The sequence below is a fragment of the Medicago truncatula genome, chromosome 8 (assembly GCF_003473485.1).
Source record: "Medicago truncatula cultivar Jemalong A17 chromosome 8, MtrunA17r5.0-ANR, whole genome shotgun sequence".
Classification (NCBI taxonomy): Eukaryota; Viridiplantae; Streptophyta; class Magnoliopsida; order Fabales; family Fabaceae; genus Medicago; species Medicago truncatula.
In genome coordinates this window covers 41085257-41112677 of record NC_053049.1, presented here as the reverse complement: position 1 = coordinate 41112677, position 27421 = coordinate 41085257, and the positions used below count along the sequence as shown (strand labels likewise).

Genomic DNA, 27421 nt, shown 5'->3' with positions numbered 1-27421 from the left:
AATTGAATAAATTCGAAGGAGATTAATACAACCAAAACTAGAGAAGTGAACCACAACGATCCAATAACTAAGAAGAGAGTGTCGACCCAAGAAAGAACACCATGTACTCAAATATTTTAAATTATCAAATAGTCCACCCGTCCTAGTTATAAACATTAATTGAGAGAAAAAATTTGTCCAAGACAAGCATCTTTCTTTTCTTTTTCTTTTTAAATGAAAAGAGGGTCGACTTAACGAGCCAACCCTATTGATTCACAAAAATTATGTCAGTCATATATCTTGATAGCCATACAGCACTCGCCATTCTAATGAGTGTGGCATATTTAACCAACCGACCTTTTTTAGACAAGCATCTTTCAATTTACTACATGCATTTATTTAACCTGATTAATACTACTACTTTACATTTAATTGACCAAAGGGCATGAGGAAGGAACCTAATCAAACCAATGTTCTAACCACGAAGAGACTTACATTTTATTCCGCAATGCATGCATGGGCCTCCTTTTCCCATATCCGCATCTAACTTCTTTTCCTTCAAGCATAAATTAGAAGAAGAGAAATGATATTTGCACAACCACTTTCTGACAACTTTTTGATAATTTTCTTTCTCATACTCATATTATACTCTTATTCTCTCTTTTCCTTTTTCTCTCTCCATTGTTTTTGACCAATGAAAAAGAGGAAAAAAAAGTTATCACATAAGTTGTCTCATTTGATTGTTCAAATAACACTACTCTTAAAAGAAATTATAGTGATTAGAAATTCAGATCCACAAAAATCATGAAATGAAATACACAAACAAAAGAACCATTGAAAAATAATGTTTTAGAACTCAAGTGGCAAATACATAGTGAGTGAGTTAACAAACCTTGCACGGTGAGTTTACAAAAAATACAGGAGAGGAATCCCTCCAGTAAATTTCTCTGCAATCTACATATTTTAATGATTATCTCTCGTATGTTTATTAATAACCCTTTTAATTTAAATGGTCAAAATTTCATTGGACCTCTCCTGTCACTCGAGCGGATCCAGTCCCCAAAAAATACAGTCAAGCATTTATAATTACATAAATGCAGAAAAAATCCAAATTTTTCATACATTTAGGGTGTGTTTGGATTGAGGGTTTAGGAGAGAAAGGTGGGAAGGGTTTACTTTTTTTTTTAAAAAATTACGGACACTAGGAAGTGTTTTTTAAAAAGTTAACATATTAAGATGATAAACTATCATATAATACTTTAATCACACTTAATTTATTTTAAAAAAACATGTTATATAGTCTGTAATTTAAAAAAGAAAAATAAACTCTCCCTCCTAAACCTTCAATCCAAACAAACCCTTAATTTCTACGTGTTTTTCCCTTGTATTCCGCTGCACTCTTTTCTTCTTTTTTGTATTGCACTACCTCACTTGAATGTAGCTAGCTTGCATGTATAATGCTCTGTAAATGTCTATCTTAATAATCATAATCATATAGATACAAAAGATGATGTTGTCACCTTTGAAATATTGCATATTGTTGGTCGTCTTGCTATTGAGAACTTAAATATGCACATTTAATTTTTTTTTGACGGAAATGTCAATTTAATGTTAGCATAAATAGTTAACGAACCTCATATAAATTTGGTTGAAATATTGACTCACAAATTGGTGATGAAGGTTCGTTAAAAGTTGTGGCGCGATAGCAATTATGCATGATTTGGGTTCTAAGATATTGATTTCGTTCGTAAAAAATTGTGTCATGATCAGAAGGAATAGTGGCACGAATGTGGATACCGTTCACTATTCATAATATTAAATATAAAATTTAATTTTATTGCCAACATTACAAGAACCTATATATGGTCATACACAATAGAACAGTCAGAATTAGAAATATAAGTAAGACAAGATTGGGTGCATTTAGCAAATAACGATAATTAGTTAGTGAACACTAATGGGTTAATGGGCTTACATAAGTCCAGTAGTGATTACTTGACTTGCAAAACACACAAGTTGTTCTATAAATACAACTCTTGTGCTGAAGTCAGATGACACACATTTTGAGAAACCCTAAAGGCAAAAATCAAACCCTAGTTTTCTCTTAACCTATGATCGCTTGGCTAGCACCAGGAACTATAGGAGAACCGTTCTTGTGGACGAGTAGAGGCTTTGCTCTATTGCTTTGATGTGATCGAAATTCTTTTCTGCACTTCAAGAGGTAACAATTCTATCACTGATCATGTTAAATTCGTAATGATCCAAGGAAAGGAAATCAAAAAATTTAATTTCTGCTGCCTATAATGATCTCGATTTACCTTTAATGATGACTATATATAAACCCACTTGAATTGGCCAGGCGGGATTGCTTTGATCTTGGAGTGTACTCCTCGTAAAGGTCTCAGGTTCGATTCTAATATACTCTATTTGATTCGTTAAAATATATATGCGTCTCATGTATATTTATTTAGTGGGATACATATGAGTTTTTGCCACAAAAAAGAGTGTTGAAAAATGTGTTGCTAAAATTTTTCAACTGTCAATTTAAACATAAAAATATCACTTTCTCTTCAACTTAATCTCTAAACTATAAATATAAAAATAATCTCCTATTTTTTTTTTTAAGAAAATAAACTTATCTCATATCATTAATCAAACGAGTAGTAATACATGTAGGCATCAAATCAAACACTTGATGATATACTATATAGGCATCAAATGAGACCATTATTGTAAAAAAATTATTGGCCACTAGATAATAATAATTTGACCCATCCTTAAATTTTCTTTTACATAGTGGCGGTTGGAAAACTGAAAGATGAGGGATTAGGGAACTAGATCGTAAAGTCACTACTAGAAACATGGAAACAATGTTGAAAATTAGAGGTGAAAAAATAAAAGGAAATGTTAACTAGTATCCTTGAAACCGGTGGCGGAGGGACTATGGGGTTTAGGGGTGGCCGTGGTCTCTCCAATTTTTCTATTTTTTTTTTTACTATTATTATACTATTATTTTATATTGATATTTACACATGATCATGAATATGGTCCCCCCATTATTAGCATTTGTGTCATTTTGTATGTTGGGCCTTTGTCTTTTATGGCAAAAAAATCCTTTTCACTTAAAAAAAAAAGCTCATAATGTAAGTTTGTTTGCTAAATTATACTACCTTTTAAGACTTGTTCCCCCAATGATTAAAACATTGCTCCGCTCCTGCTCGAAACACTAGTTACAGAGACTTATATAGAAATTTTGTATTAGAAAGTGGTGAAAAATAAAATATCTACTTTATGAAAGTACATGACGATAGTAGTAGAGATCGATAAAATTGATCACTCTTTCAACGTTTTCTACTAGTGTTATATATATATATATATATATATATATATATATATATATATATATATATAATCATTTCAAAATATCTTCTCACTCAAGTTTGATTTCCCCTCCAATATTGAAAAACAAATTAGAGAAAACAATTTAAAATATTTAAACACATCAACTAAAATACTTTACCCATATATGAAAAGATAACATGTAATAAGGCGATGGATAACCATGTAAACAAATCCAAAAAAAATAATAATAATCATTTTAACTTCCATTTTCTCATGATCCAAATAAGAAGATAACTATTTCTCTTTCTCTTATCCCTTCCCATATTTTCAACCAGTTACATATTGAATTATCCACCCTCCTAGCAAATCTAAAAAATAGCCTTGTTTGTTATCATTCCTTGAGTCCCTCTTTGCTACTATTTGATAACAATAAAAAGTTTATTAGAAAAACTAGTTACAAACCCGTGCTTCGCACGGGTTCAATAACGTTTTTGATAAACAAAAAAAATCGAAAGAAGATATGTTAAAACGACGGAACATTATGATTCATCATAAAATATATATGGGCTGGTTCCAAAGCATTATAAAGATCTGCTGTAGAAAAAGGGCATGTTCTATTTTGTTCAAAAGATTAGGAAAACAACATTATAATTAACATGATACTAATTTGAACCAATGAAGGAACCAACAATGTGCAGATTAACGTTACATAATAGTTAGGTTTATAAAAGAGACTCCAAGTGTCAAAGACTAACTAAAAAGAGATTTTTGTCAATATTTACATCAGACAAAATGAAAAGAACAAATGACATCCCAAAGTCAAAATAGTTTACGATTACAGTCCAAAACGATACGTCAAAATAGTAGAAGTTTAAATAGTTCAGCAGCAAATATCTACTTTAGAACAACTCGAACGTGCAAGTTCTTCGGTGACTTTTCGAGACCAAATATGAGCTTACCACCTTCTATCATCACACGTTCTCTGCAGAAATTGATCCATAGCCCACCCAAGTATTTTTCATAGCTTGCTCTTTCGGCGGTAATGAGGCGACACTTATACTTTCTCTGTATGCGAATATAGTTACATATAATTTATAAAATAAAGGTAGCTTAACTGATTTAAGCTAAAGAAAATGTATCATGACTTCTAATTTATCTTCCTATTATCTTCCTATAAAGTCTAGATAAATACATGTATGTGCATTATATGAACCCCGTTGACCAATTAACATTGTTGAAACAAATGGAAATTAAGCATCACTCCCGCATGTGCATCTATAGCTAGCACCATTTGACATTGATGTCTTCGAACATTTGGTGCAACTCTTATAATACCATCCAAACTGGTTAGGATTGAATTTAGTTGTTTTCCAAATAGTGATGAAGTATGTATCCTAACCCAAATTATGCACATGAAATAAAGAATAATGCAATATGTATTTTTAACTTGTGCATCAAAAAACTCAAAGCATGTTCGTGCATAAAAAAAAACAGACCATGACTAAGTTTATAAATTCAGTAATTGGCCTAACCTGAGGCAGATTGAAAAAATCGTTGTACAAAGTACGTTGAGAAGAAGCCGAACTCTAACTTAAGTTATGACTGATACTTTGACTCTGAGCTTGAGAAGTGTTAAGGTCACGACAACAATTCAAGAAACATGGTCAAAAAACAATCAAATCAGATTGTGAAATAATAAGTTACTCTAATACTATATTTTGAAATCATAATGCAAACTTACTAAGTCTTAAACTTCTCAACAACCGGATAATGTAGGTTGATGAGCAGCCTCGAACCTGACCAATTGTTACATATATTTGGGTTGCCAATGACTATAAAATGGAAGAACTCAAGATAAATAGATGGTAAATGATCAAGCTACGGAGTATTTTTTCCATAGTGTTACATCAACTATATTCTCACTGCATAAAGAAAGACATCTTTCAGGTCATTATCAAACTTATACAAAATTCTATCATCTGATGTTGACAAATTAAAAAATAATACCTTTTATCTTTCAACACAATGTTCGTACACGGTTTCTTTCTAGTCCCAATTGGTGTTGTCTTGACAATCTCATGAAGAAGCCCGATGATTTCTTAAAAAAAAATATTACATCTATAATAATATTATAATCGGAGAAAACAAAGAAATAAATTAAAGCACATAACTATATCATATAAAATGTCAGATTTGAATTTTCCATCTTGAATTTTCTTAAATGACTTAAAACGAAATTCATGAATAAGAACGTTAGTTAACTTGTCATACTTCTGCACCTTTGTATCAGAACCAAAAACAACCCGAAAGAGATTAAATACAATGTCATTATCAAACACATGACAATTATACAAAGTATAAGTCTTGTTTTCCTTGATCAAAGCCTTTCAATGCTCCAATTCTCTATACCGAGTTATTACATGAACTCGATCACCCTAAATTCGAGAAAGAAATAATAAGTAACATTGATAAATCATAAAGGAAATTATAACAAATCTTAACTAACTCATCTAATCTTTGCATCACAAATAATGAGCTTCATATGTTGATTCTCATTACTACCATTTACAATCCAAGAATCCAGCACTCCAAATCCTATTTTCCAAATGTCCAAATCATTTTTTAGATCCTTAATGTAGTCATAATCCCTTGAAATCGAAAGTCCTATATAAAGATACAATAATACATCATTTAATTTTATTCCCTTTGTTCATTCTGATATCGAAAGAAGCTAACATATTCCTATGTGATCAATTTTTGTATCATCAAATCAACCTGATCTTAAATGCACAAATTTCTGAATCATCAACTTTTTGGACGTCAATGATATGACCAAAACAAATTTCACCAATCAACTTTTGTACGGCTCAATCATATAGGAAAGAATAAACCAAATATGAAAATTGTTATGGCTTTATGATTACTCACAAAAACTAAAATAACCCACATACATCAATTTTTTTCAACCACAGTACCAGAAGCTAAAATAACAATTGTGTCAAAACCTTATCATGAGCTAAAATTCAATCATCATGATTTATCAATGTTACTTATTAGTGTACATTTTGGTGTCTTTCAAAAAGATAAGAATTTATATTATATGATATTATATTTGTTACATTGTTGGTGCCATGGAAACCTATATGTTTAGTTTTTTCGAATAAGAAAAAGATATGCATAGTTTGTTACAATATAAGGGTGCAAAATATATATATATATAAGTATAATTTTTCTAGGCATCTAGACCTTTTTTGAAGATAAGAATAAAATAATCATACGCATTATGCAACGTCAAAAAAAATTATACGCAGTAGCGTAACAAAAAAACAGACATATATAAAGTATTACTCTAAGCGCTAATATGTGTGTTCGTATATATTTGCGAGGTTGAAGAAAGAAAATAAAAATATTTGGTATCATTAAATGACAGCGTGAATAAAAATATTTGTGAGGTTGTGATGATTAAACGATATTGAATTTAAATGTATAAGTGATAAAAAGATAATAAAATTCCTTTGAAAAAAAGTAATAAAATTAAATGGGACCTCCTTAAAAAAAATTAAATGGAACGATTCCAAAAAAAATTAAATGGAAGAAAAAATCATATTGAAATATAATATTAAAAAACAAAAGAAAAGGTTCCCAGTGTGAGTTGAAAAGATGTGCTTTTGAAATAAATTGTCGAGAAGTAGTTTTTTAAAGTAACATTCAACAACTTTTGGCCAAAGCTCATTCCATTCAATTTTATGCATTCAAAAAAATTACTTTTTTTTAGTAAGTAATTAATTGATACTATGTTTGACCTAACTTCTCCTTAAAAATGTAGAAAAGTTGAAGAAAAAAAACCGGGTCAAGCGATACCTTAATCTTCTACAACGACAATGTAGAAGCAACTGAATTTGGAATAAAAAAAATTGAAAAATAGTTAAAGTTATCAAAAATATAAAAATTATAAAATAATTAAAAAATTGTGAGGGGCAAAATGGGAAATGCACCCATATAATGGTGAGGTGGCAACAACACAATTCCACCAATTAGAAAATTACAAAAATACCCTTCCTAGGGGCAAAATGGGAAATTTATAGGGCATCAACTTTAATAGTAGTATATAGATGTATTAATGCAAGTATAACTTATATTTTAGCCCTTGCAAAGATACTCCTAGATGTGTAACAAAAAAAAGGTACCCTTAGATGCATTTATGCTAAAGGATTTTGCCACCAATCAACCAAAACTAAGACATAATAAACTTTATATGTTAATATCTCAAGTTCCACACTCGAAGTAGCAAACAAAATAAATTAAAACAATTTAAACAAGATATATTAAAACAGCTCTTTCAAATGAATTGTTCACCGTCTATCACTTCTTCATGCATGCAATTACTGAATCAAAATATTTGAAAATTGATTCAAAACACCTGATAAAACATAAGACGGAGAGAAGCAACTTCTAACAAAGTCTCATAATTAATTAAGGTTCGAAATTCAAGAGGTCCAAAATATTTCAAAAACAAAATATCTCCAAGCCACACTTAGAGAGAACCACAAAGATTCACAAAACATGCAAATTCATAATTTATTAATGAATATATATATATATATATATATATATATAGCATCCGTTGATAACAGGTGTCGTTGACACCAAATCTCAACCATCAACTTTATTTAATCAAAAGGCTTGTAGCTAATCCATATTTTTATTTTGTGCATATCCATTTTCTCAACGGCATAATATAATTTTGTTCAATCATTGAAAAACATGAACTCGCGATACTCCTTATTCTTTCTTCTTGAATTCTTTTTTTACTATCTGCCACACGCACAATAATAATATTTTTGTCTGCATCTTCTTCCCTCTTGACTTGTTCCTCCATCGATCATAGCTGATTAGGTCAAATTATGCCAGATTTATGAAAACAATTGCAATTGAATAGTAATGAATCTGGGATTCTTGAGGTATTTTGGATGTGTTTTATTTAATTTATTTGTATGATTTTAGGTGTGACAATTGTGTTTGATCTGAAATTTACTCAGTTTATTGATAAATCACAATTTTGAATCGTAATTTGGTTGAATAAATTATAATTATCCCTTAGTATTTCAATGCTCAAATTTAAACCCGTAAAAAATATTGAAATGAAGTTGTGAATTTGATTTGGGATACGAGAACCGATGGCAAAGAGGGAAAAATCTTAGCAGTGATAATATTAATAACAATAACGAAAATGAGAAAGATGAAGATTGGTGAAACATAAAAGGGGAGCAAGAATCCGATGAAGTGATGGGCACGTGAGATTTAGTTAAGCAAATATGAGCATTTTGATTAAGTAAAATCGATGGTTGAGATTTGGTGTCAACGAATCTGTTGACACTGGTGTCAACGGATCCTAACTATATATATATATATATATATATATATATATATTATCCCTTCTACATATATAGAAGAACCGTCTGGTTTAAGAAGAACTATTCCAAGGCCAATTTCATTTGAAGGTATGAAGTTGTTCACATTTTTAAACAATAAGGCCTCTTCTGGGGATGACTCGTTTGGTATCTCGTGATTTTTCAACTCATCGAGAAGTTCTTGTTGAAACTTCTCCATCGGTGTCATCTTCTGATTAATAATTCTCAAACTACGTCTCTTTGAAGAGACTGCAGACTTGCATGAATCTGAATCTTTTATTCTGCGCAAAAATTATCTTTATTTATTAACGGTTTAAAATAAGTATTCACGCCACGCCCACCCTCACAAAAGTAGTATATATCGTTATAAAGAAGAGAGTGAAAATGGCTAGTACTAGTATAAACACATGCCATTTTCTGAATCAGAAACATCAATGGTTGAAGAACTTTCTATGAGACCGTTGTTGCTACTGTTGCCACTATTAGCAACAAGTTCTTTTGGAAACAAACGTTTGAGTGAATGATCAGCAAGGTCTCCCCAGTTTTGGTATCTTAGTCCACATGCATTGCATAAAACTGGTTTCTCTTCTGGTCCCTGGCGCCATGCTGGAGTTGCTGGTGATGAATCCATGTTAATCACCGATTCAAAATACTTTGTAAGAAAATGTTGAAAAAATCAATAAAAAAACAAAGAATTGTTCTCTTGTAGTATTATTATTCTTATAAAGGGGGATTAATCACATGCTTAGCTATATTTATTCTAAAGATACCTTAATTAATTAGAGCTGTGAATGTTTGTTTTTCGTGTATATATATATGTGCGAGTATTTAATTCAAATGATTTAATGATTGTATATCATACTATTAGAGTGACTATGGCCACGGTCTTAATTTTCAAGATCTGTGTTATGAAATTAAACAATCGAAAATTAATGAGTTACAATAAATTATTGTATTGCCTTTTAAATTTTGACCAATTAAATAAAGTCTTTAATTTATTATAACTAATTAAGTATTATTTTACACCAATTGTTTTTGTTCAAACTTTAATTAAAAATTCTATTGAGTCAAAAATGAAAACAATACATTTAATTCAGTCAAATGGGAAAATAATCTCAAGAGCTTGAGGAAGGAGCTTCCATAAAAAAATAAAAAATAAAACTTAGGACGGAACTAGACTTACCTTTCTACTTATACTTTTTTTGCGAGTCTTTCACAATTTGTCACTTAACTTCTTCTCTATCTTTCTCCTTTTCTTTTTCTTTTTATGATATATATTTTTGGTGTTATTTTTATTTTTTCTATTGGTGGTATAGCCTCTATTATGTGTAGCTTATATATATATATATATATATATATATATATATATATATATATATATATATATATATTTGTGTGTGTGTGAGTATGCCTTAAAAATGTATTTATGAGTCATCATACATAGGTACAAAAAGGAGATTTCGTTACCTTTGAAAACATAAACGCATAAACGTCATTTTTTAATTCTCTGATTCCCAAGGATAAAAAACTTAGATAATCTAAAGTTTGATTGAAAAGTAAATAAAGAATGAATAATATTTCTTTTTTTAGGGAAAAGAATGATTAATAATTATTCTATTCAAAAATCAAATTTCTTTTAAACAATTCTCTTTAGTTGAGTTTATTACTGCCTCCGTCCCTAATTATAAGACTCTTTTGAGAAGAAAAAATTGTCCCTTTTTATAAAACCTCTTTGATATTTTCAAGTATATTAATTATTTCTTTACCAACATACCCTTATTTATTTTGCATCTTTTTCTTCAATCAACATAACATAAATTAACTCTCTCGGATAAAATTGTTTTTTGATAAAGCTAAAAATCAATTAAAGTTTGTCAGGAGCAGCCTGAACCTCTTACAAAAAGTTTGAAAATACAAACTGAAACGAACAGCAGAAAAACAAAGAAAACAATCCTCTAAAACAAGCATAAAGGAAACAATCATCTTATATTCAATCTAGAAGATGGCATCCCATATCTATCCTTAGCAAGGAAAGATTGAATGAAAGTAGGAGGAGCTGGCCACCATTGTGAGGAGAACAGTGAAAGCCCTTGACCATGTCTAGCCAAAGCATCTGCAACCAAGTTACCTATATTAACAACAAAATTAATATAGGGACGGAAGTAGTATCAACTTCAACTCAATTACTTGATTACATGAACATCGTTGTACCAAGTTCAAATTTTTTTTTTATTATAATATAAAGGATAGAATAACAATTGTGAGGTGCCCGTAAAAAACCAATTCTGAGTAAAAAAAAAAAAAAAACCAATTCTGATAAGTGATTTTTTTTTTACTGCTAGTTCACACCGCCTATTCCAAACCTCTTTTTATTTTTTTTGGTACAAACCTCTGATATATGGTTTCAACGTTATTTTTTCTTCCAAAATAACCACTATGTTTTAGATTAGAAATCTCAAAAGACTTTATTCAAATCTCACATGAGTAGTGTTATGGTTATTTATAAATTTTCTCTTCCCCATTTTTTAAAAGAGAGTGTGTTTTAAAAACTCAAGTTATAATTTACATTTGTATGAGTGCACTTAAGTGTTTAGAAATCCAAGTTATAATTTACATTTGTTTTTCAAATGTACGCTTAAGAGTGCACTTAAAGCGTTAATACAATTGTCCTCATGAGCTTAACTTAGTTAGTTAGGACAATGCATAATATACGTAAGGTCCGAGGTTCAAATCCCGGCAAAAAAAAAAAACGTTAACACAATTGCAAGAATTTAATATTGTAACATTAAGGTACTGAGTTAAAATTTTGTTGAAGAAAAATAAATTCCTTTGCAATTTTTTTATGAAAATAATTCACTTAGTATTATAAATACTTTTATATATATTGAGCACAAAGGTTTCTCTAACCCAATATTCATTCGTAACCAAAAAAAACCCAATATTAATTCAAGCATGGTTTGAAAGAAGAGCAAATCATAATTAAACATAAACCTAGCATGAGAGTTTTCTTCCTGGTTTCTAAGGGAATGTAGTTATAATAATTTGAAGTTAGGTCAAAAGTTAAACATAAAGTGACCAATTAAATAAACTAGAAGAAAACTAATACAACCAAAGCTAGAGAAGTAAACCACCAAGATCCAATAAGTAAGAAGAGAGTGTTGACCCAAGAAAGAACACCTTGTAGTTATGTACTCAAAAATCTGAAACTATAAAATACTCCAACGTCCCTAGTTATAACCACTAATTGAGAGAAACAATTGTCCTTAAATAAAAGACAAGCATCTTTCAATTTACTGAATGCATTTACTTAATTTTTCAAGAATAACCCTGGTTACCACTACTACTTTGCTTTAGAATTAGACAAGTCAAATGAAAATACATTTATTCCGCAATGCAATTTAATATTAGCATAATTAATTAATGAACCTCATATAAATTTGGTTGAAATTAACTCATAATTTGGTGATGAATGTTCGTTAAAAATCGCGGCGTAATATCAATCATGCGTGATTTGGGTTTTGAGATATTGATTTGGTTCGTAAAAAAACGTGCCACGATCAGAAGGAATAGTGGCACAATTTTGGATAAGGCTGACAGCAATATTGGGTACGAGTTGAAGATCGTGACACAATCTTGACAATTCATGGTGCAATTTTGTTTGAGTCTGAGTACTATAAAAGCTTTCATCTATCGACTTTTATGGAGGCTTCAAGAGAGGGAATTTTGTCAAAACAAATGAGGGAGCTTAGATGCTAAGGGTTGAGTGTCTTCTGGTGGGATGCTTGGGCTGTAATACTCTTCACAAACACCTTGGATAGTAAGATTTCATTAGAGGAAAGATAGAAAAGCTATCTCTCCTGTTTTTCTCATCATAGGATTCATTGTGAGTTTGACTGACTTGACAAAATGGTAGAAATTATGGTTTATTCTTCGTGAGATTGTGATCTAATTTCTTGTATCCTCTTTGTAACACGCACTATATCATAGTGGATTGAAGATTTGTTCTCTCTTCAGATGTCTGACATATTGATCCGAACTAGCTATACAAATATATTAGTGTGTTGGTTTTCTCTAATACTGGTCTCTTATATCTTTGTTGTTTTGATTATGTTTGTGGTTTTCATTACACTTAAATCTAGGTATGTTGTTGTTGATACTAAAATCTACTTTGATTTTGATTACTACTTCATGTTGCTCTACATATGTAAGTTTATGAGTGTGATTTTATGTTTTGAATTCACAACAAATTTAATTTTGTATTTATAGAAGTTTGTCAAGTAGTGATGACTACATTTATTATTTTTAATGAGCCATGAATCAATAAATTTTAAGTAGTCGGGAAACAAATTGGAGAGAAAAAAAATTAAAATATTTAAATCCATCAATTATCTTACCCTCCTAGCAAATCTAAAAAAATTGCTTTGTCACGGTTCCTTTTTTCCCTCTTAGCTACTAGCTAGCCATATTTGATAAGAATAAAAAAGTTTATAAGAAAAATGTATTAATGGAAGTATAATCGGTATCTTAGACCTTACAAAATACCCTTATACGTGTAACAAAAAAAAATGGAACTCTCCTCTAAAAAAAATAAAAAAATAAAAAGGTACCCTTAGATGCATTGTTGGCATGCTGAATCAACCAAAACTAAGACACAATAAACTTCATATGTTATGTCCACACCCGAAGTAGTAGAGCCAACAACATATTGTAAAACAATTCTCTTTCTGATGAAATTGTTCACCCTGTTACTTCTTCATACATGCAATTATTGAATCATACATTTGAAAATTGATTCAAATCACTTTATAAAACATAAGACGGACATAAGCATCTCCTAACAAGGTCATAAAATAAGTAATGAAATTTAAGAGGCCCAAATTATTTTAAAAAATATATCTCCAAACTACATTTAGAGAACACAGGATTCACAAGACATTCAAGTTCATAATTTATTAATGAAGGAAATATATTATCCTTTCTATATAGAAGAACCGTCTGATTTAAGAAGAACTGCTCCAAGGCCAATTTCATTTGAAGGTATGAAGTTGTTCACATTTTCGAACAATAAGACCTCTTCTGGGGATGACTCATCTGGTATCCCGTGATTTTTCAACTCATCAAGAAGTTCTTGTTGAAATTTCTCCATCGGTGTCATCTTCTGATTTATAATCCTCAAACAACGTCTCTTTGAAGAGACTACTACAGACTTGAAAGAATCTAAATCTTCTTCATCTAAGTAAAAATTCTCTTATTTATTTAACAATTTAAAATAAATATTCACGCACGCCCACCCTCACAAAATTAAAGTAGTATATTGTAAAGAAAAGAGTGAAAATGGCTAGTACTAGCACATACCATTATCTGAATCAGAAACATCAATGGTTGAAGAACTTTCTTTGAGACTATTGCTTCTAATGTTGCCACTGCATCTAACAACGAGTTCTTTTGGAAAACAACGTTTGAGAGAATGTTCTTCAAGGTTTCCCCCGTTTCGGTATCTTGTTCCACATGCATTGCATAAAACTGGCTTCTCTTCTGGTCCTTGGCGCCATACTGGAGTTGCTGGTGATGAATCCATTTTAATCACCGATTGAAAACACTTAGTAAGAAAATGTTGGAAAAATCAATAAAAAAACAAAAAAATTGTTCTCTTGTTCTTACAAAGGGGTATTAATTAATCACATGCCTAGCTATACCTATATTTATTCTTATACAAGACACCTTAATTCATATATGCACGTAATTAATTCAAATTATTTAATACAAGCCTTTTTAATGATTGTACATATTAGAGTGACTATGGTCATGGTCTTAATTTTCAAGATCTGTATTATGAAATTAAGCAGTAGAAAATTAATGAGTCGCAATAAATTATTTTATTGCCTTTTTAATTTTGACCAATTAAATAAAGTCTTTAATTTTTTTTAATTTACATACTTAATTATCCTATATTTTTATGAGAATTAATTATATTAGTTCCTCTGCTATATTTAGTAAATGTATTATTTTGATCGACCAATTTTTTAATGAGTATGATTCACGATTGTGATAAGAACGGCTAGTAGGGTGCTAAATAATTTGCACTACAGCAATAACTTTGATGCATCGGATCATAGAAACATGATGATTTTTTCAAAAAATTTGGTTAGTGCATGAATATCTCTCGAATAGGACTAAAGTTGTCTTCAACGTATAGTAGTGTTTGACACAAAATTTGAGTGCGAAAAGTTATTTGCAGAATGATGTGAGTTACTCATGAAAAATGAAATAAAAGTAAAACTCCATATTTACGTTTAATATATATTTGCAAGGTTAGGCTTATTTTTAGGTTATGATTTTGGAGTTTCTAAGGTCTTTCTGTATATCGATGCAATATTCATGTATTAAAAACAATAAACAATGAATTAGTAAAAAAGAATAAACTAATTAGTGAGTTGGAGGATACAAGTTCAATCCTTGACAAATGAAAATATACTAACATAACAATTAATTACTAACATTTATTTATATATAAAAAAAAATCATCACCTTTAAAAAAAACATCAAATTCTATTCAATTAAATTTCACAAATCGGCTAATCACTTGTTCTTGGATTGTAAATTCTTCGGCAACGTTTGACAGCATGTTCGGTAGTGGATTGATTTCTCTTCGGTTGATGCGTCAAGTGTTTATGACCATTTTATGTAGTTTTGTTTTGTATCAGGATGTTCTAGAATGCGACGATCTCTTATGTATGTTATTTGGTTTTCTTGTGTCGGGGTAATTTGGAAAGAGCGTAGTAATATGATTTTTAGCCAAAAGGAGGACTCTATTCATAATCTTGTGGATAAAGTCAATCTTTTATCCTACGGGTAGCTCAAGGCAAAATACATTAATTTTGCTTTTGGTTATGATGATTGGTGGCTTATCCCGTTCTCCTGTTTGGACATTGAATAATAACACTCGCTCTTTCCTTTTTTCATTTGTTGGTTCAATTGAAGTCATTTTACTCTTGTGTTCGTTTTATGTACTTCTTGTGCTATGAGAAATGTTTATTATTGCTAATATATTTCATTTTCACTTGTTAAAAAAATTACCATTCAATCATAACTATTAAATTTGACACATTATATTCGAAAGTTTTTCACATGAAAGCAGTATAAAGGGGAGATAGATTGATAATGAGCGGGAGACAGAGACGGAGTGAAGAGTCATAGGACAAAGAACAATGACAACTACCAAAGAAAGGTTTGATAGGATATAACAAGCATAGCAGGGGCTTACGAGGAAGCTCAAGAAGAAAAGACAAAAACAATTTTTTTTTCTTTCAGAATCCATATTTTTACAGGTGAGTAAAAAGTCAAATTACCAAAATAATAATAATTATTGCTTGTCATTTTATATCAGAGAAACAATGTCATAATGTTGCTCTATTTTTTGTTTTTGTAAACCACTCTATTATTTTTAATGGAATTAGAATTGAAGTTATCATAGGAATATTATTTTTTCATAATCCCGGGCCGTTATCATATCGGATTAGATTAATCTCGAACATGAAAAAAAAAATCTCTTAAAGATCCCCAATGTCACACAAATGGAATACCATAAAAATCCCGCTCGTTAATGTTCTTTGTTGTCTTTTACTTTTTATCCAATTTTTTTTTTATGAAAAAGTTGTGAAAGGGTACATTATTTTTTATAAGAGGGGTTGTACTGATGGTAATTTTACAAAATCTTTTATAAGATTTAAATCATGTTCCTTGACTTTTTTTTTTAGGTTATGCTAACTTTTTTTTCTCAAACTATAATTAAAAATTCCATCTAGTCAAAAATTAATACAATGTATTTAATTCAGTCAAATGGGAAGAAAAAAACCTCAAGAGCTTGAGGAAGGAGCTAGACTTACATTTTGTTCCGCAATGGTTGCATGGACCACGTCTCTTCATATTTGTGTATAATCCTTTTCTTGGACTAGCTAGAAATAAGAAATTTTATTGATAAAAGAATCAGTTAAAAATAACCTTCAAATATGAATAATACAAACACAAGACACTCAAAAACTATATAGAAAGGGTTCTAAAATTTGCAGGTATACATAGAGAGGGGTATTATGTAACACACACAAAAAAATATCATTCAACCATTAATCTTCAGTAATTATCTAAATGCAGAAAAATTCCAAAATTTTCATACCTCCTTGCTTGTGTTTTTCTTGCGAGTCATTCACAATTCATCACTTAGCTTCTTCTTTGTTTCTCTCCTTTTCTTTTTCTTTTTATGATATGTTTTTTTTTCTTTATATTTTTTCTATTGGTGGTATAGCCTCTATTATGTGTAGCTTATATGTGTTTGTGTGTGTGAGAATCATTTATATAAAAAACAAATTATTTATATCATTAGCCATACATAGGTGCAAAAAGGAGTTTCCGTTACCATTGAAAATCATATATGCATAAACATTGTATTTCTAATCCTTTGATTCCGAGAAGAAAATAAGCTTACATAATCTAAAGTTAACTGGAAGGTTCCACTTAAAATGGTGGAACATGCATTAATTTCATTCAATAAAAGAATAACGGTTAGAGTGAGTGTTGAAAATAGAGTATATCTAACATTCATCAAATAAAAAATGATAGATAATTGTTCCATCCAAAAATTAAACTCAAATTCTTCTAAATGATTCATCTTTAGTGGAGTTTATTAACAATTGAAACTCAATTACTTGATTTACATGAACATCATTATACCAAGTTCAAAAGACAAATATTATTAATAAATAAAGGAGAGAATAACGATCGTGAGGTGCCTCTAAAAAATCAATTGCGATGTTGATAGCTAAAAATGAATCAAGTCAATTCATTAGTTTGAAACTCAAACACTAAAATTAATTCACTCAAACTTAATTCATGAATTAAATAAGAGTGAAGTTAAGAAAGAAATTAAGTTCGTTAACTAAATGAGTAGAACATAAGTTATATATAATTCGGTTTATTTTATTAATGACTTGACTCAATTATATATTTAATAATATTTAAATATTATACTAATTTTTAAATATTAATATATATAATTGATTTCATACATTTTAAACAATTTATGTTAGTCCTCGTGAGCTTAGCTCAGTTGGTAGAGACAATGCATAATATATGCAAGGTGAACCGCGACCACCACAAAAAAAAATTATGTTAGTTATTTTTTAAACTAGTTTAAAAATAATTATTGAAGAATAGTTTAAAAAATATTTAAAAAGAACCTTAATGTTTTCCTAGTTGTGAAATTTTGTTGGTTTTGCTTTTTTTTTTTTTCCAGAAGTTTTATTGAAATATTATAAATCATCGATCTGGAATTTCGAGCACAAGGAGTGCCGAAAAACCAGAAAAAGTCAAGTTACATCAAGAGTAGGAGAATAGCAGTAATAAAGAACCAAAATAGCAAAAGACAACCCTCTTACAAAAAGATTCCCAAACAATGCAAATGGTTTAGCTACCACAAGTGATAGGTAAAAACAAAATTGTGACACTTGTTTTAGCCACCAAAAAGATTGAATCATGATGTTATCTAGAAGTTGTTGTAACGAGGACCCATTTTGTCTAAACACCCGAGCATTTTGTTCGTTACAAATAACCCAAGCGCATGATAGCAAAATGAGATTAAAAACCAAGCAGATGCTTTTGTGAAAACCGCCTAGACTTTCGAGCTCCTGTAAGTGATTTACAACATGTTCCAGTAGCACCATGCTGAAGTCAAGCCATTGCAAAATACCATTCCAAATTTTCCCAAAATAATCGCAAGAGAGGAACAAGTGATCAACATCTTCCATTTTACCACATCCACCCACACAAGGGTGTGCACTATGCTGAAGAACATGCCTCTTTATTAAGTTGTCAGTAGTTGGAAGACGGTTCCGCAACAGACGCCAAGCAAAGAGACTGACCTTTAAAAGGACCTCTTTGTTCCAAACATATGCAGTTGGATCAGTTGCCTGGTTGGTGATTGTCGACATCATGTATTTATAGGCACTTGTAACAGTATAATTATTTAATGGATGCAACTACCATAACCACCTGTCATAAAGATTAGGCTGCAAAATGTTAACTAAAAATTCACTGCACACTCTAACCAACTCCTTCTCCGAAGCAAATAACCTACGCCTCCACTGCCACGTCTCACCATCCTCCCCCCACCCAAGAGAAAACATTTCAGCTACTGTTACCTTTTTATTAATGGCTAAATCAAAAAGCCAGATGAACTTGAGTTTGATTTATGAGTTGAACAACTTTTGACCAGATTTTACTTATTTTTCTGTCGAACTCTAGATTATCATGACTCATTTATCTGAGAATCAAAAGATTAACAGAAAAAAAAAAAAAAAAAAGTTAATCTAAACAGATCTGCGTCCCTCTTTCATGTTGGTCCCTATCAGTCCTTAGAGCACAATTAACACTTTCCTTCCGATAAACGGTGGCTTTTGATCTATTTTTCCGTTGGCGATCTAACCTAAACTAGTGGTTCCCCCCGCAAGCATGCACATTGGTAATTTGATACATATTGTTCTTTGAGTAGCGTTAGTTCCCTACTTGTTCAATATCAGGTACATCAATTATGGAGAATCTAATGTGTTTGATAGTTTGATATTGCAGGGTATGTGATCAAATTCTCTTTTATCTATTATGGTATAAAACCATGAAATGATAAATTTCCCTTTTGTTTCCTTTTTATTACGATTGTCATAGATATAGGGTTCAAAGCAGCTCAATGCAAGTTAACAAAACATAAATAAACGGAAGACAAACACAACTCTCATACTTCAAACCAACAAACAATAATCAATTAAACAAATAAAGATATTACCATAAAAAGTAAAGAAGCTAAGGAAAACATGAAACGGTGAGCCAAACCAACAATTTTATGGGTGAGGGTTTCAATTCGGCCAAGTAATCGTTCTTCAAACCTAGTTGAGTTAATTTGAAATCCCCTTTGGGATCATGTATTCTGAACGAACAAAACGAGCCTCCAAAGCATGCAAGCACTATGCAAATTTTGAATTTTAATAGTGTCAATTTAATAGCAGTTTTTGGACAAGTGTCATTAACTCAGTTAGGACAATGCATAATATATGCAAAGTCTAACGTTCGAACTCCGGGAAAAAAAAAAAAAGATATTTCAAGCAAAGGCTATAATAACGATTTTTCAAAAAGAGCTATTAACAAATAAAACAGAATTATGGAAGGCTATGATAACGCTTTTTGTTTAAATTTAGTCTTTCAAAAAAAAAAAAATCAATAGTAAGATTAACATTCCATATGTCATATACTAGAAACAGTAACCATTGAATGTAAGTTTGCTTCAAAAAAAGATGGGATTCGATGATTCTGAACGATGTTTTCTTTTGATATTGTATCACTCCAAGAATCTACGATACGTATATTTAGATAATCTTTCCTATGTGATCCACTAGTAGCTGAATTAGATGAAATGGATCCAAAGACCTCTTTAATATTAGTTTTGGAACTAAAATTCTCAATAAAGTTTCTCTCTCTTTTCTTGTCAAAACCAATTTCTTCAACAATTTGAGCATCCATGATTTGATGATGCAAGACATCAACAATGATTTCATGATACATTTACACACCGTACATTTAGGCTTCTCTTGTAGGACAACATTCGCGTAAAATCATCAAGACTTACCGGATTTTCAAAACTATTAACAAAAGCAAAGGGGATTTTTGGAGCAGTATCCGTGAGGCAAATTCAAAAAACTTATCCAACATTGAGTCATAGTTTGCTAATAATTATTTGAGGCTCAAGAAACCACACCACACAAACGCTTCAAATATCTTCAATTGAAGAATATTTAAATTCCTAGATTCCGTTACGTAAAGAAACAATGCTCCATTTTCATTTTCCCAAAGGTGACTAATTTAGTACGCAAGTGATGAAGTTTGATGGATCACTCTCTAATAACCACAATCTACCGTGAAGATGATTTTGAATCCTCTCCAAACTCATTTTATTATACTCCTCTTGAAGTTTTTTATTTTAATAGAAATATTATCTTCTTCTAAGTTATGCTTTGGAAATTCGGCTAAGAGGTTAAGTTACAAGTATTATTCACGAATTGGACATAAGTTTTTTATTTTATGAATTTTTCTCAAATTCTTTATATTGGTTATTGTCTCACCTACAACATCACCATTCGATTTCCTATTGTATCACCACACTTTGAATCAGTATGAGAGACGACAGTATTATGAAACGATGAATTCTTGGCTTCACCACCAGAATAATAAATTTGTTTTTTTTTTTTTGAAAGAAGAATAATAGATAGCAAGGTCCATGCATTCAAAGAAGAATCTATCATGATAAAAATATAAACAATTTTAGGTTGAACTAGAAGGTCATGCACATGAAAATAAATTGGGGATCCAACAATAACCTCAAAATAATTTAGGTTGAACTAAAATGCAAGACACTAATAAAATACAAGAGAGACTCAACATGTTTTACCGGTCCTAAATCGACCACCCTAATAAAATACAAAATACAAGACACTAGCCTGCATTGTGGACTAAAAAGGATACTACTATTAGTAGTAGAAGTCCAAGTCAAAGGAAATTTATGTCATGGTGGGAGGTGGAAATTGGTGAGTAAGACTTAGGCATATGCGATATGTGTGCTGTGCCCAAAAAGCAAACTTTGAAAGTTAAATCCACCGCTGACAATTTACAACTTAGCCATATATAGTGGAGTTTAACTTGAACCACTATCAAATCATCATGGTTGAATTAATGTGTAGAAGACTTGTAACAGAAAAATAAAAATGTGTAGACTTCCATATTTTGGGCCTCTTTGTGGGCATCAAGTTAGGCTTTTATGTTTTTTTTTTTTTTTTTTTTTTTTTTTTTTTTTTAGGAATTTAGGCTTTTATGTTAACAAAATAATGTTTTGCCATCAAAATTTTAGGTCAAATGTTAGTCATTTTATAAATAATGTTTGCTATCAAAATAATGTTTTTTTTTTCTTTCCTTAGAGTGGAAATGGTTTCATGAAGAGTAGAAATTATATAAATAATATCAGTGCTGAAAATTGGTCAGGAATGAAAATTGCCATCAGTGATGTCTATATTATACTATATTATATACTATTATTTACTAATAATGTAGTGATCATTTTTTATCTGTGTGCTTTGCAAATTTCATACCTCTTCTTGTACCTGTTCTTTATATACTTCTTGAATCACGTAGAAGTTGTATCCTTAAATTAAATAAGTGGAGTATGATTTATGGGTCTGTCTTTGCTTCTAGCGATTATCTAGCGACCCAATTCTCCTTAAAAAAAAAAAAAAAAATCTAGCGACCCAATTCATTTGGAAAGAAGTACACACATGACTTGAATTTACCTCAGTTATTACTTTTATCAAATATGCTCTATATATTATCACTACAAGAATTTCCAACTAGATAAAATTCCAAAACTTATTTTAGTTACTTAAACATTTTTTGACCGATTAGTCACTTAAAACTTGTACCCAGTTGTAAAGAATGGACCCGGACGTGGTAGTTGATTTTGGAGGGAAAATTGTACTATCATCCATGTTTTCAAATGCCAGCTAAATATTTTTGTAAATAATATAAATTTTAGTCGAAAATGGTCTATAACCAAATTTAGGTTTAGTTCGTGTTCACGTAGAAGCATAAAGGATCAATTGAACTATTCATAGTCGAATAGGTGTAACTTGAATCTATCTCATGTTCAAATAGTCTCACAAATTATGTGAGGGTGTTTGAATCAGTCAACGACATGTAGGATTGACAATTCAACCTTGAATACTTGTGTGAATGTATATTTATGTTACAACTTACTCGAACAAAACACTTTGGATTTGTCCGAATTGATTTGGGTTCTACCAAAACTACTTAAAAACACAAATTCAACACTTTAGTTTGAATTAGATCATCGTCTTCATAGGTTTGGCAGAATAGGTTTTCTTCCCTGCAATTAACCTATCAAAAGAGGGACATGATGGGAAAATTTGAGTGGTCAAGTTGAAACTCTTGCCCTGCCCCTCAAGAAGCTCGTGGTTTGGCCTGTCAATTGGTTTATTCATTCACATCTCATCTCATAAAAATAATAGCAAAAAATAATAAAATGAAGTTCAACAAAAATGATACCGATAACATAAACATACATTCACACAAGCAACTAAATAATCTAACATGATGTTGCATATGACACAATCAGTAATAAATATGAAAATTAATTGGGGCTCCAACAACAACCTCAAAATAGTTTAGGTTGAATTACGTTCAACGTAATCTCAAAATTGTTAAAATTTCCAATGAAGAACACAAATTCATTAGCAAAATAAATCAAAAAAGTTAGCAAGAAAACATATATTTTTTTTCTAAACTAGCTCAGAGGACCATCACTGATTGTCACCTCACCATTTTTCGAGCTAGTTTAACATACCAGGTTGACATACTCGACATATTTTACCATCTTTAAATGGTTTTTTCTACGTTGCCATTTGATGATTTGGGGGTAGTTTACCTCTTTCTAAGAAAAAATTCATTTTTTTCATCTTTATTTTAAAAATTAGTTACCATTTTCATCTCAAAAACATCAAACTTATTCATTTCTTTCATTTAACATGTGATCTCTATCTCCTTCATTCCATAATCGAATCATATTTGTTATTAGGGGCAATTTACCCCCAATTCATTAAAGGTGATGTATCTTTGTTTTTCTTACGATTAGTTATCATTTTCATATCAAAATCATAAAGTTTCTTTGTATAGCTCATTCAACATGTGATCTTCATCTCTTTCGTTTCGGATTGAATCATATTTATCATTAAAAATAAATTACCTCAAATTCATGAAGGGTTAATATAGGCCTCACCTACATAGATCGACCACCGTAAATTACGAGACATGAGCCCACATTGTGGACCAAATATTAGTAGTAGAAGTCCAAGTCAACTATCATCATTAATTAATGTACCTTCTTGTAGGACATTTCTAAGGAAATTTATGTCATGGTGGGAGGTTGGCACTTATTGTCAATTGGTTTCCATGTTTGTTAGGAAATGCTTTATGAGGACTTGGCCATTTGCGAAGCGGTGCCTAAAATAAAAACCAAAATTCAATTTAAATCCACTAACTGACATTTACAACTTAGCCATATTTAGTGGAGTTTAACTTGAACCAATATCATCTATTTTTGTATCATACATTGATTATTACCTTAATTAACAACGACAACTTGGGCAAAAAAAGGTACATTTCTAGAATCATTACGGGTTGAATTAATGTCTAGAAGACCTATAGCAAAAAAAGAAAAGAAAAAATGTATAGAAGACTCCCATATCTTGTGCCTTTTGAGGGCATGAATTTAGGCTTTTGGGACAAGGAAAACTATACTTTGACATCAAAATTTTGTTGTTCTTAAAAAAAAATCAATATTTTGATGTTAAATACTAGATCTTCTAAGTTTAAAATTTATTTTGGAATGCTATAAATTTTTAAAGATAAAAGATAGACATGGGTAAAGATGATAAAAATATACCCTCTCCGTCCTTATATGTAAGTACTTTTTTATTAAAGGCAAAAGATACTTACATATACGAATGGAGGGAGTATATACGATATCATATATGGTGTCTATATTTTAATGTTGAGTTAACAAAATCATTTGTGATTATTATGAAATATAGACATAATGAGTTTGGGCAGACCCACGTGTCTTGGTCAGATGAGTACTCCTGCAATATGGAGAAGTATTTACTTTCTAACCAACCCACCCATTAAGATTTCTTGCAGGCCTCTTCACTCACTCCTCAATTATAAAACCTTACCACATCATTCCAAATTCATTACATTACCTTTCTTTCACAGTTTTCTAGCAAATAATAGTAGAGAAACATGGCTCTGGGAAGAGGCAGTGCATTGGTTCTACTAGTCTGCTTTTTTGTTCTTAACTCTGAGTTGGCTCATGCTGCTACCTACACTGTTGGAGGTCCTGGAGGTTGGACCTTTAACACTGTTGGATGGCCTAATGGAAAACGCTTTAGGGCTGGTGATACCCTTGGTATGTATCTACTATCTTCCAATCGTTAAAGAATGTTATCAAATTTCACTCTAAATATGAATCTTACTCCAAAGTACAAACAATAAAAAATTATAACACATAGGGAAGAATTTTTCTTGTGCATAAATCTTTACAAATTTATTGAACATAAATATAAATCTGTGTATGTTTGTGCAGTGTTCAACTATAGTCCATCAGCTCACAATGTGGTGGCGGTGAACAAAGGAGGGTATGATAGTTGCAAGACTCCAAGAGGAGCAAAAGTGTATAGGTCAGGAAAGGATCAGATCAGGCTTGCTAGGGGACAAAACTACTTCATTTGCAACTTTGTGGGTCACTGCGAGTCCGGAATGAAAATTGCCATCAATGCTGCTTAAATTTTACTATATTAAAGTCTAATATACCTAATAATTTAGGGTTCAACTTATATATGTGTGTGTTTTTCAATTTTCATACCTCTTGTTGTACCTGTTCTTTATGTACTTCTTGAATCATGTAGAAGTTTTATTATCCTTAAATTAAATAAGTGGATAGGTGGGTGTGAAGTGTTAAGTGTTCCATGTATGCTGCTATATGTTAGTCATCATGGATCTAGTAGTAACAAATAATTTGTGTAATATGATTTCTGGGTCTCTCAGGATGTTATGTAGCGAACCAATTGTTTGAAGGGAACTACAATTGATTTAAATTTACCATTGTTATTATTCTTGTGGTGGTTGAAGTTTGAACTTCATCTATATATTATTACGTAGGAACTGCTATTATTGTTTTTATTTAAAATAATAATTATGTAAAGTAAATTTACTTTAATAATAAAAATGTGTGGGACCTATGGAGAGAGAGGGTGCTTATTGAAGCTACTCTTCTCCACAAACACCATTTTTTTCTCTCCCTAATAATAATAGTACCTATGTAATATCAAGACCTATAACATGTTAAACTCTCCCCATTGTAAATGGTCTGGGTGGATTTTTCTGAAGCAATTCGTAGTACTTGTTTACCGACAAAACCAATCAATAGAAAAAGCTACATATAATTATACTTTGGTAATAAAATATATATGAACCTTGATATATTTTCTAAACCTTGTTTTTTTTACTAAAATATTACAAATAACTGTATGGAGCATCTAATATGAATCTGGTCCAAAGTGAATCTTAATATTTTTAGAAAATTTTAATAAAATATTACATTTATTCTTCATTATTTTTATTAATATAAAATTCATTTTACTTAAAGTAGTAAGGTCCATCTTTGGACCATTACTTATATGAAAATTAATTTATATGGGTAAATGCATATATTATTTTCTTATCATATCCTACTAGTTTTTAAGTCAACTTCTATATTTTTTTTAGACATGTTAACTAGTGTCCCGAGGCACTAGTTAAGAATTTAAACGGTAATTTTTTGTGAAAGTTTGTGCGGTAAAGTACATTGAAAATTAATAAATTTGATTTTTTTTATGAAACAATTACTTAATTTAGAATGTTTAAAGAATGCTTCGGGAGCACTCGATAACAAGACTTTTTTTTAACTACATAGATTAAATCCATTTTTTACAAATACAAAAAAAAAACCATTTTATTTTAAATTTATAACAAACGGGTCCTTAAAAAGAGAGTAATTAATATGAAGTAAACATGCAATTATCCTTGAAATTGTAAGTTTCGTCAATTACCTCTTGAAATTAACAAAACTTCAATTAGCATATGAAATTTAACAATGTTAATCAATTTACCCCACCGTCAAATTCTTCTATTAGTCAATATGACGTTTTGCAAATATCTCTTAAAGTTTTGTACTTACGTGCAAAAGGCCTTTGAATTTAAAAATTTATATATATTCTTTTTTATCCTCAAAAGTGATCGCATTTAGCCAAGCAAAATTTACAATTTCAGGGTAATTGCCTATTTAGAAAGAGTGAGTTAAAAATTTCAACCGCTGAGATTAAAAGTAAAAAAAAAAATTCACAGATCACGGCTGACACCTCCCTCTTCCTCTCATAGCAGGCCGCCAACCACTCTACCCTTCTTGTACTCTTTGTATCGCCCCCGCCGTCGTCGTAACAAACCAGTTCATCGTAGCTGCTATTGCTTTTCAAAACGCAATGTATGTTCTTAGTTTGTAATTTTTAGTTCAGCCATGAAATTGCTTCATTCAATTTGATTATTTATTTATATTATTTATTTAATGGATGCAGGAATAAAATTGAGGTAAACTTTGCTCAAACTGAAAATAAGTCCAAGAAAAAAGGAAAAAAAAAGGTGTGTCACTGTCACACATATATGTTTGTTTATATGTTTATCATCATTTTGATCGGTTTATGAAAAAAAAAAAAAATCTTGTTTTGTAGGCTAAACCAAAGAAAAATGATAAATGTGTAGAAGAGAATAAGCAAACGGTAAATTTGATTTTGGCTGTAAATAGATGGGTTTTTCTTATTTTGTTAGCTACTTACTAGAAACTGTTTGTGGCTGCAGCAAAATGATGAATCGATTGCAGCAGATTTGGAAGAGGATACCTCTGTTTCTGTTTTGGATACAGTGAGAGCTAAGCTTAATGACTTGTTTATAAATGCCCAAACTAAGCATTATGTTATGGCTACTACTTTGAAAAA

At 30.5% G+C, this 27421-nt stretch overlaps 1 protein-coding gene and 1 non-coding gene across 2 annotated transcripts; one reads left to right on the top strand and one right to left on the bottom strand.

Annotated features, from left to right (window-relative positions):
• Positions 1-217: 217 nt before the first annotated feature.
• LOC112417611 (U11 spliceosomal RNA) lies at positions 218-342 on the bottom strand. The gene has a single exon (XR_003008212.1). It is a non-coding gene; the product is annotated as a U11 spliceosomal RNA (small nuclear RNA).
• Positions 343-24562: 24220 nt separating this feature from the next.
• LOC11436147 (basic blue protein) lies at positions 24563-25510 on the top strand. Its single transcript, XM_003629945.4, has 2 exons — positions 24563-24801; positions 24979-25510. The coding sequence occupies exons 1-2, from the start codon at positions 24636-24638 to the stop codon at positions 25176-25178; spliced, it is 366 nt and encodes a 121-aa protein (XP_003629993.1). The 5' UTR covers positions 24563-24635; the 3' UTR covers positions 25179-25510.
• The last annotated feature ends 1911 nt before the right edge of the window (positions 25511-27421 follow it).